The following is an 11,784-nucleotide window of genomic DNA, read 5'->3' on the forward strand; positions in this document are numbered from 1 at the left end:
AGGAAGAAATCCAATGTTTAATTCAGCTGTTTTATCGTTGATTAGATTAAGACATAAACGTTGGTTTTAATTCCTGTTTCCAACACCTGTATTGCAATATCTATACCTGTAACTTCATTAAACCCTACGGCAAACATACTGAGTTTCTTTCCCCGTCGGCTATTTGTTTTTATGTGTTTCGTATTTGTTTTTTTCTTTTTTTTTCTGCAGAGTTCGGTCTGCGGCTCCTCCCAGATGACCTCACCCACTCACCTTAAGTTTTCAGTAGGCCAGCAGCTGCCTGCATTCAAAGGATTAGTAGCCTATTTTAGTAGCCCTGTCTGAGTCTTCAGTGTTGGTGTGTTCTGCGAGCTCTCCAGGTGTTCTGTTTGCTTTTTCGTGCTGCATTCAAGTCCTGAAAGTATTTGCTTTTGTCTCCTGTGTTTGCTTGGTTCTTAGTTTTCAAGTTTTTTCAAGTTTGTGTAATTTTCACTTGTAAATGTTTGTGTTAGTTGCAATTCTCCCACTCTGTAGTGATGTGTTTCATCCTTTTATTATTAAAAAGATCTGATTATTTTTATTCCTAAATCTGAGTCAGTCCCTGCAAATGGATCTCTGGGATACCAAACAGTTTTTAGAATGAACTGTTTTGGTCACATGAACACACTGACCATTTATTCTGCAGGTTACCACAGAAACTCCAAAACAAATTATTCACAGTCACCTAATTAACTTTATTTTTTATTTTTAGTGTTGTTACAACTGTATAGTGGTTGACAGTGTCTCATAATCAATGTTAAAGCTACTGTACCTGAATAATTTTTTTTTAAACAAGGCAAATTTCTTATAGTTATTGGTTTAAATAAAATAAAAATTAAGCACAAAAAATATCCTGACTATAGCTTTAGAGACATTTAATTATTATTTTGTCGTTATATTTGTAAAGCTGTCAGTGAGTTTATTTTTGTACAATATTTAATCGTATTCTCTGCAACTGTAAATCTCAACAGTGTACCTGTCATGGCAAGCTAGGCGAGGCAGACCCAGATGCTGGAACTCGGAAGGAAAACACAGGTTAGTTATGTGGTGAGTAATAAAGTTTATTTTTATCCGACTTGGCTTGGAGTTGTGGCGGAGGAGGAAGCTGGATGATGGCTCGTGGCGTGACTGGAGGTCTGGCAATGGTTCGTGGCGTGACTGGAGGTTCAGCAATGGTTCATGGCGAGACTGGAGGTCTGGCAATGGCTCGTGGCGAGACAGGATGAAGCTTTTGCTGAGGAAGCTGGGAAACTCAGGTGACCACTCCTGGGTAGTAAGTCCTGATGACAAGGCATAAAACTATGTTAGGCGAGAGAAAAACACGTGGACAAGAATAACTTGGTGACCAGGCTAAGCACCATTAGGGGCAACAAACTGGCGATGAATACTGGAACTGGATCTCCTTTTGAAGGCTGGCAGGTGATGAGGTGAATGGTCACAGCTGAGTCGAATTAGTAACCAAGCAGAGATGGGAGGGGGGAGGAGAGCTGACAGAGGCACCATGATAGTACCATATGTTACATAGCATTTATCATTTTAAAACCTATTTAGTAAGTCCAGAAAAATGAAAGTAAGTGAATGGATTTACAGATAGGATGAATTTGAACAACAATTAATTCACACAGAAGCCAGTTGGCAAAACCACACTTTGTAAGTTATGTTCCAAATTCTAGAATAGTGCCAACTTGTTGAATTAGGTCAAGCTAATGTTTTTTTCCATGTGCCAATTATTTTCAGTTTAGTTCTAAGAGAAAATAAAAAGAGACGTAAACACTGATTTGGAGCCAGTGTAAATGTATTCAATTTAGTCAATTACTGGAGAAATACCTATAATCCCAGCTGAACAGAAAAGACACTTAGCCAAAGACTTTTTTTTTTATTTGATTTGATTTATTTCAAGCATTGGAGTCAAAGCAATAAAGAAATAACACATATTTATCAAACTCATTACAGAAATGTTGAAATGCATAGTTTAAAAAGACAAAAAAATAAAACAAAACAAAAAAGTCACTTAAATCACATTTGCTTAATTAAATACAGAGATAATTAACTAAAGTTAAGTAGAGCTTAAATTCTTGCTTGAAAAGGAGTGGGAAGAAGCAAGTTTATATAATCCCACCCGTACTGAGTTCATTCATTTGATAGTTTTACAGTTTTTGAAATCTGGTTCTGATCAAATAAGATTCTCTTCAAGTAACTAAATCCAGTGGTTATTGATGATTGATTATCTTCAGAAAACATTCTTTTACAATTTCAGTAAACAGTAACGGTACCGATATGAAATAATCATTGATTATCATTAGAACACATGATCACATTAAACCATTAATTATTGCTACACATTGCAGATCAAGTAAACAAAATTGATAGCTTATTGATTGTGATTCAAACCTTTCAGTAATAATTAATGGACATTACTATGTAATCATTGGTTGTAATTAAAAGGGCTTAGATTATTTCACCACAATAAAGTTCACACATGCATTTGGAATTATTCAAACATCTGTTAATCCTTAAATCCTCTCATCTTCATATCCTGAAATCAGGGTGTCTTTATACATCTTCTTGAATATTTGCATATTTGAACATTGTTTGAGCTCATTACTTAACCCGTTCCAAAGTTTAATGCCACACACCGACACACAGAAACTTTTCTTTTTGGTTCTTATCAATTTGATCTTGAAGTTCCTACATCCCCCCAGTTTGTAGCCGCCTTCATTTTCTAAGAACTGTTTTTGGATATTGAATGGTAAAGATTTCCCACTAGCTCTGTATAAAAGTTGCGCAGTGTAATAATCCACAAGATAGCTAGTTTTATGTACAATTCTATAATTCGTTTTTGAAGTAAAAAGATAGGATGTGGTGAGCTCTTATAATTATTAGCCCAAATTTCTATACAGTAGGTGAAATATGGTAGTATTAAAGAACAGTATACAGTAAATATCTACCGTTATATTCTAATATATGTTTAGTTTTATTGAAATACTTTTTGAGACTTTAGTTTGTATGTGTCTGATGTGTGGCTTCCAACTTAGTTTGTCATCGATAAAAACCCCCAAGAATTTGATTTCTGTAACACTTTCAATTAGGATATTATTTATTTCAATTAAGAGCTCTTTATTGGTGTTGTAGTTACCAAAAAACATCAGTTTGGTTTTATCTAGGTTCAAAGATAATTTGTTATAATCTATCCATAATTTTATTTTGTTTAACTCTGTGTTTACCACATTGATAAGTTCCCTATGATTATCTGTACAATAGAATATGTTTGAGTCATCAGCAAATAATATGAGTTTCATAAGCTTTGAAACATTGAATATATCATTTATGTAAATATTGAATAGTAGCGGGCCCAGGATTGATCCTTGTGGGACACCACAACTTGTCTCTTTGGTTCTCTCATGTAAATTAATCAATCTTGACAAATGGTTTTCTTCCTGTTAAAAAGCTTTTGACCCAAGTTAGCGCTAATACTCTTATCCCATACACTTCCAGTTTGTCAAGTAGGATGTCATGATTGAGAGTGTCAAATGCTTTTTTAAGTCAATGAAAATCCCAGCTGGATTTTTCTTTTTGTCCAGAGCATTTGTGATTTCCTCCACAGCATCAATGATAGCCAATGAGGTTGATCTGTTTTCTCTAAAACCATATTGGTTTTCATTTATAATTTTATATTTCTCAATAAATGTAATCAATTTATCATTGAATACTTTTTCTAAATTTTTTTGAGAATTGTGGAAGAAGAGACTCTGACCTTCTTAGGAGACTGAGCATGTCTGGCAAACAAAACAGAAAATCTTGGAATGCTGTTAAAAAATACTGTGGTCATATTACTGTTTTACTTAAAGAACAGGCAAACAAGTGTAGAGTTTCTACACAGTTTTATGATAGAAGGATCAGAGACAGTGGCAAATGGAAGGCAGGTAACAGGATCGAACTCAATGATGTAAAGAAACTATAAACTGATAAAGACTGGCTTTGTCTGCAATTTCTATAACATAACCTCCCCGTGACTTATTGATCAACCAACTCAATGTCTTCATGTGGGTTAAGACCTCTTAAGTCCACTGTAACAGTTATTGCAATGAAAGAAGACGTCCAGGAAATATAACCTTAAATGATCTGCAGTATTTTTACTGACTTTATTTTTGAATCTATGTATTTTCCACTATTGAAGGCCCTGGCTCAAATCTGGATGAGACTCTTCCATGTGGAGTTTGTATGTTCTCCCCATTTGGGTTATGTATGGGTTTCCTCTGGACGGCTTCCTCCCTTAGTCCAAAAATATGTTTCATGGGTTGATTGGGGGGACTCTAAATTACCCCCCGGTGTGAATGTGAGTGATTGCGTTGCCCTGCGACAGACTGGCCAACACTGTCCACCCAACAGTAGCCAGAACAGGTTTTGGCAGCCCTGTCACCCCAAAAGGAATAAAGCAGGTTAAGAAAATGGATGGATGGATGAATTTTTGCACAAACCTTGAAAAAAAATTATTTTAGTACTTTTAGCTTTTAGTACAATAAAAATCATATAGACTTTAAATGATAGACTATATTTTAGGACTAATAAACTTCCATGTTAAAAGCAAAAATATTGCGTCACAAAAGCTCCAGCAAAGTTGTAAAGATTTACTGAGATCAGTACTTCCAGTGCCGAAGATCTCACCTCAAATCAAAGATGTGATAAAGGCAGACAGGCGTTTCACAGACTGGTGCCACCTGATGTTCAATCAATACTAACATCATGTGTCCCTGCAAACCTGTCACACATTGTAAGTCACTGATAACTAATATATTTTGACGGCAAATGGAAATACCCCTGACAGTCTACTATAAACCTTGACTAAAAAAAAAAAGATCATTTGATAGGGCATGTGTGGTTTAACTAACACTTTGTTTGACAGCATTCACTTTTGGACTTTCAAAAAAATCCTTTTTGTTACAGTCTTACAAATCATATGACATCTTAGATAAAAAATGCTAATCCCTTGTGTTCAGAAACAGATCAGTTTTACATGAAGCTAACACCTAGCTTCTATTTGTGTGTTTCTTTAGAGGGCAATAAAAGTGAGAATTGACTGAGCCATATTTGGTAACCTAAGTATACATACAAATCTACTATTTAGAGTACTGCAGGCATAACAGTCATTATGTGATGCAACTGTGCACTAACAGAAGAATTCACGGTTGAATGTCAATTTACCTGAAGAAAACAGTTAACAAATGTGTTGACCTACATGATGAGCTGTCGCCTCTTGTTCTTTACACATGTCAGTGCCTGCAGGTCCCACCCCCTTTAACAAAAAGCACTGCCATCGTGTGTTTATGTTTTTCAAATTTATGATAGCAACTATGGCCTCCTTACGTGGCTTTCTCTTTATTGTGATGACAGCTGGAGTAGACAAATGGCTGTGGTCATTTCTTTACTCTTTTTGTCCTCTACAGGCTTCAAGGACAAAACTCTATATAGGAAAAATGTGACATACAAGAAGAAATAAAACATGGAAATCCTGGGATTAAGCGACAATCAGCAACAAGCAGACTTTTTATGTGAAAAACACCATTCAGAAAACCTAGATTGTATTAAGGAGGTGAAACGACGGAACTGTGTTCATCATTGATTTAACCACAGAACTATACAGTGGCTTGTCAAATAGAAAGAAGTAAGATTACCCTTTTTATTATTACACAATCTGTTCTACCTGGGCACATTGGAGCAGATTGCGGGGGCAGTGCGACACTGCACAAAACGCTGTTGCGGTTTGTCTTCATAAGAATTACAAATGACCTGGTTTAGTTTTAAGTCAAACAACTGATCCTAAAGAAGTTGTGTTTGTTTACAAGCTTGCTGATGTTGCTTCCAACCTATTTTTAGATGCCTTTCATACACTGTCTTATTCCTGATTTTTTCAAATTTCAAAGCAACAAAGTGAGAATTCATTCGTTTTCAAAATATTCTCTTTAAAATGTGTTGCTTAACCTCAGCTAAAGCTGTATGGACCAGAAAATCTGTCAACTTTCCACCCTTTAACTAAATACGATGGTAAAATCCCCCATGGTTTCAAACACCCTTAACATGTGTACTAAAAAAAAACTTAGTAGTGAAGCAAGGTTTAGTTTTTTTTTCTTCTGGTTTGCTGTCCAAACATAGAAAAATTCTCATCTGATTCAAACCCTTTGCAACCTTAATGACCTTCCAGCAGAGTTGGTACTGTATAATTCGACTAAGAACTGCTAAACCTCAGAACACCAATAAGCCCATTACTGCTGTGTTTGTACTGGCTTCATTTCCTTGAGCTAAGAACGGATAACAGACTTGAACGGTCAAAGTACAGCAGTTAGCAAGATTTCCAGTGTGAGCTTTGAACATGTACCCTTTGTTTATTTCTAGCAATTTGTTTAGCTTAACATACCAACAAATTAAAAAAAAAATGCATCTAAATGAATTTGGAGTGAAACCAATTTTGCATCCTTCACGTTAAAAAGGCATTCCTCATGGACATTGTTGTGGCCCACTACTTTTTCTTTTCTTTTACAGGTGATTTTTTAAAAACATTGAAAAATACAGCATTTACTGTAACCAAATATGAAAAAAATTGTGAATAAGTCGAACATAACAGATTTATATCAAACAAACTAAAGCAGTAAGATTTCAAATTAGTCTTTAGATTTTTTGTCACAATAGTTACATAATTAGCTTTTTTATGTAAAAAAAAGAAGAAGCAAATCTAGATTAAAGCATATTTTAACAAATTACACTTGTTTGAAATTGATGAGGTTTTTGACTGAGTATGTGTGCTGTGAGGTTTGGTTTTGCAAAAATAAAACCTTTTACACTCTGTGTATCTTAGTTAACCGAGGGGAAATCTATTTCATTGGAAAAATAAAAAATTGCTTTGTTAAACTTTCAGTCTACCCCTGTTAAAATAATCAATAACTCATACTTTTAGACATTGAAATATAAAAAAGCTTTTGTCTAATGTATAAAAACAAGTTGTTTTGAATGGTTTTCGTTTATCTTCTAACCTCGTTTTGTCCCTTTCGGGGTCACGGGGTCACGGGGCTGCCGGAGCCTATCCTGGCCACTTGTTGGTGAGGGCATGGGACACCATTTACAAGTCGCCAGTCTGTCGTGGGGCCACAATTCAAACACCCATGCACACTCACATTCACAGCTAATTAACCTCTGAAGATCCCACCTCCACACAGAGAGAGAACATGCAACTCCACTCAGAAAAGCCCCCATCGCTGTTCTGTTTCGGGTGGCCTTCTTGCTGTGAGGCAAGAGCGCTTACCACTGCGCTACCGTGCCGGCCTGTTTTGAATAGTAATCTATTTAGTTAGCTTACAGTTCTCACAGTCACTGGGACATTTCTTATAGAATATCTTTTGTAATAGCTTTGAGTTAGGAGAAGTGAAGTAGATACTTGGCAAAGATGAAAACAGAACTTTTTTCTGGAGTTTGAGGTTTCTTGCAACCTTGTGGTGCCTATAAGTTTAGCTTGCTTTGTTTTAGTCAGTTTTTCTAAATTCAACTTATGTCTTACTTTTCTCTCACCCTGTTAGTGCTAACCATCCACAGCTGTCATCCTCAGTATTGTTTTCTTTTCTGCTTATCTCAGTTAGTTTATCTCATCTATTGGCGTCATTTTTGTTTCTCCCCTTGTATGATAGTTGTGTTACATTTATGTTATCCATTAAAGTTGATGTTTTTGCCATCAAGCCCAGACTCTTGCATTTTGGGCTCACTATCCTCTTATGACTGACCAAAGTGGTGGAGCTGATGAGAAATGCTACCCAATGGAAGCCCCAAAACCAGTGATATTATCAAAAAATGTTAAGTCTCCTCTGGCTAACGCTTCAAACACTACATCCAGGGTAAAACATGACAGAAAGTCATAGATTCCACAGTCAAGAGAGATATGGGCTTTTTTATTAACGCAACATAATTCAAGTATTTGTTTTAAAACATCAGAGGGTAGCAACCCTGCATGAATATATGTGTGACTTGTTGTGACCATAAAGTGCTTTGGGCCTTAAAGAAGGCTAAATTTAATTACTAAGTAGATGTAATTTACCCTTTACTTGTGTGTTTTAAATGTGATTGTCTTTCCTTAAATCCAGTTTAAAAAAACCTGTAGGGCCTACACCTATGGAGGTGTAGGCCCTACAGGCCCTACAAGACCCATTGCTCAGGGTGTAGGCCCTGAGTAATGGGTAAGCATAATTGGAGAGAAATTCTGACTGCATCCTTAGTTTACTGTTTGTTATTAACCTCACAGACACCAGACCAGTGAATGGGAACACGATTTGGTTTGGTTTATCAAGGCTATGGTGAGTTTAGGACATCCCTAAGATGTTCAGCACGCAAATTCTATGAGGAGAGAACTGTAAAAACTTGAACAGCTCTTATAAGCACAGAGATTTGACCTAATTTCAACAAATTTGCTTATTTGGAGGTAAAATACACGACGGATGAAAAGCAGCAGAAATGACATGACGTCAGGTGTGTGTGTTTAGAAAAAAACAAGTTTATTTCAATTTTTCACATTCAACCAAAGTTCCACTGCAACAGCAACAATTTTCTTTGAGATAAATCACACAGCTGAATGAAACACGAGGGTATTTCAATAATTTGGTTTTGTTTACTTTACTAATATCCATCTTGTGTTTGCACCATCTCAACTTTCACATTCACTCTCTCCTTTATATTACAAAGTCACCCATGCTGTAGCTTTCAGGCACACACTTCCACTTTTAAGTTCCCTCTCCTTTGCTTGTTAGCAGGCTCCAGACTGCAGCACAGGCTGGAACTGCCCGGCCATGCAGATATCATCCTGCTTCTGACGGACGATGCGCTGGATGGCGGGAGGGAGGCCACGGGGGTTCCTGGAGAAGACAAGGGAATAACCGTCCTCACAGCTCCCATCATCCTTTTGGGTGCGGCAGGCATAGGTGATGGCATAGTTGTCATAGTCGGTGTCAATGACCCAGTAGTTGTCACCTGGTAAGAAGGAAAAGTAAGCGTCCGAAAATTGCCACAGATGTGTTTGATATTTGAACAACAACCAACCTCCGCTGGAGAGGTAGCTGGCCAGACCCTGGTAGTTCATGAACATTTTTCCAGGGGTGCCAGGGTCGGGAACAGAGTACTGAGCAGCCATGTCAGCGCACACAACCCAGAAGCTGGAAAACAAAGACACAAACATACAGTTTTATCAAAATCCCTTGGAAAAAAATGAAACAAATATAACACATTTTTTTAGAAAATGAAATAGAAATCTGTCCTTTTAAATGTTGCAACACAGAAATTCACAATAACTGAATTCAGATGAAAATTTCCTGATCATTTGCAAAATTGCACATCAAGCCACTATTACAAAGTATAACTTTTCTTTCTTGCCAATCCTTTATGATCCAGGATAACCTGAGTAAAAACTGCTCAGAATGTTCACAACATAACAATTAAGCCTGTTCTCAAATCTCTAAGTGGATCACAAACAGATCCTAAGCACCACTCTAACATTCTGTCCCAGAACAGAGAGATCCTTCCAGCTCCTCTCATCTGTGAGTCTAATCAACTCTGTTTTGTCTGAAGAGACTCTCATCCATTCACAGGGCTTGCAAGCCAGCACTATAATTGCACCTGTTGTTGGAGACTGGCAGGCATCACTTACCCAAAAAGAGTGACACGTCCCTTGGAGGAGGCAGTCATGGAGCCATCATCGTCAATGGTGTACTCAGCCGAGATGTTGTCCTGCAGGAACAGCCCCTCCGGGTCCTTCTTCTGCAGAGCGTACCACTTTCCTGCATACTAGAAGGAAGAAAAAAAAAGTAACTCAGAGGTAGCTGGATATTTTCTCTCCAGCATGTTGCACCTGGGTATTTTGAATTTACTCACCCTCTTAGGGTCAAAGTCTTCCTTGACTGAGAAGCTGTCAACGACACAAGACCCACACAGACCACGCTCCACACAGTACAAAATGACCAGCAGCAGGGCGAGTTTGGAGGATTCCATCCTGTGTCTGCAACTGTTGGATAAAGTATGCGTTAGGGCCTACATTTCATAAAAGCGCCTAAAACTTTTTACTCAGACATGCTAAGAAAACACAAACAGACGCATCTTTTTAATATTAAATGAAGCCCAGTAAAAATTAAACATCAAGTGAGCAAAATACATATAGAAAATCTGACACAAAGTTGCACTTCACGCCACTTCATGTTTAAAAAATAGAGAAAATATCACTGGTAAAAGCTTTAAAGCTGTGTAATAACACCTAAAATTTAAATTATTTATCAACTAGTTACTTGAATTTCAAAGTAAAATTCTCACCTGTTTCTTTTCAAAGTGCTTAAAATCAAAGTTCAGGTTGCAGTTATTCTCCAGAGTGGTTCCTGTGTCACTTGCTGCCTTTATATATCAGCCCAACAGACAAGCTTATGGCTGATTTTCATTGCTTGGAACTAAATAAGGTCCTTAAATCTAGAGGTAATCCTGTTGGGCTGAAATCCTTACCGTAATCTGGCTTCTATGTTCAAACCCAGACAGGACTTACTATAAAACAATTAGCACTTTATGTAACTAACTGGAAGACTATTCAAACAAGAACATGCATAACATTTGCACAGTCAACACTTTCTTGGCTTTATTAACTTGCTTTTTTAGTTGCTTTTTTTTCTTGTTTAGTTGCTGGTGATGATATAATCAAAAGACTGCCAAATTAAGCAAAGATAAAAAAGCAACAACACAAAAGGTGATCCAAACCTACTACCAGAGTCTGCAACGATATATTTTGAAGTATCTAACATTCTGTGTACAATGAAGGCCTATCATGAACTAACTGATCCAGAAAAGTTCAAAGTCTCTATAAATGTATTTTTCGTCTGATTTGGTCTCAGAAACAGCTCTGTGTGGTGAAAAGTGTGAACACCACTGCATACACATTTCAATTCAAACCACACACTGGCAGCTTTTTTTTTTAAACATAGACATAAAAAGTTACTTATTTACTGAAACAAAATCAAAATTAAACAGATCATATGTTATTATTTTCAGTATTAAGATGTAGAAAACAAACCTTTTTGAAGCCCAGAATTTAACATTTGTCACGGCCTGAATCACCTTTAAAAGTTGGACATTCATCACATCTATGATGCATTTAGCAACAAGCCAAATGTCATTACGTCTGTTTTTCAGCAGGAAAGTATGCAATCTAAAAAAAACATTAAACTACAGCTGCATTCATTCTATAATTTGGGTTTTAAAATATTCCCTATTTTCCAGTTTAAAGCCACAAAATTAGTTCAAAAACCAAATTACCTAATGAAGGCCTCAGTACCCTTTTAAGTGAACTCTGGCGTGGTTCACTAGAGTGAATGCAAATGGATTTTCTCGTAGGCTAGACCAAAGACAGAGCTCACAGTAAAACTCCAAAAAAAGGAAAAAATACAGAGGTGTGAAAATGTCTCATTTGTTGTTGAAGTGTAAAGAGGAAGAGAAGGTGCGTTCAGCACATGAAAGTCATTGTTCTAGAGGGACGAATTGAGTTTTTTCTTCCTTTACGGTGTGTGCTTACTAAAATGTTGCACATGTAACATGTTACAATAACAACAAAACCTATTCCTATTCCTAATCTCCTAATCTAATACAATTATCACATTTAGTTTGCATTTATCAGTGTGCCATGTTCATTTTTACTTTTGTGGGCAAAAAACGCCTTAGTTATGCAATTCAATTTTCTTAATTTAACATATGACCAGGAAAAAA

The 11,784-nt window shown here is 36.7% G+C and overlaps 1 protein-coding gene across 1 annotated transcript; it reads right to left on the reverse strand.

Annotated features, from left to right (window-relative positions):
- Nucleotides 1–8,526: 8,526 nt before the first annotated feature.
- rbp4l (retinol binding protein 4, like) lies at nt 8,527–10,470 on the reverse strand. The gene is made up of 5 exons (XM_004074824.4): nt 10,351–10,470; nt 9,919–10,048; nt 9,695–9,831; nt 9,091–9,203; nt 8,527–9,021 (listed from the first exon to the last, which is right to left on the reverse strand). The coding sequence occupies exons 2-5, from the start codon at nt 10,033–10,035 to the stop codon at nt 8,798–8,800; spliced, it is 591 nt and encodes a 196-aa protein (XP_004074872.1). The 5' UTR covers nt 10,036–10,048; nt 10,351–10,470; the 3' UTR covers nt 8,527–8,797.
- Nucleotides 10,471–11,784: the final 1,314 nt, after the last annotated feature.

The sequence above is a fragment of the Oryzias latipes genome, chromosome 12 (assembly GCF_053564925.1).
Source record: "Oryzias latipes strain Hd-rR chromosome 12, Olatipes_Hd-rR_3.1".
NCBI lineage: Eukaryota > Metazoa > Chordata > Actinopteri > Beloniformes > Adrianichthyidae > Oryzias > Oryzias latipes.

Bases quoted from the DNA above. Each gene is read 5' to 3' on its own strand.
- rbp4l (XM_004074824.4), bottom strand. From the start codon at position 10,035: ATGGAATCCTCCAAACTCGCCCTGCTGCTGGTCATTTTGTACTGTGTG. The intron at 9,832-9,918 runs GTGAGTAAATTC...TCTTCCTTCTAG, and splicing joins AAGACTTTGACCCTAAGAGG to TATGCAGGAAAGTGGTACGC. The intron at 9,022-9,090 runs GTTGGTTGTTGT...CCTTCTTACCAG, and splicing joins CAGCTACCTCTCCAGCGGAG to GTGACAACTACTGGGTCATT.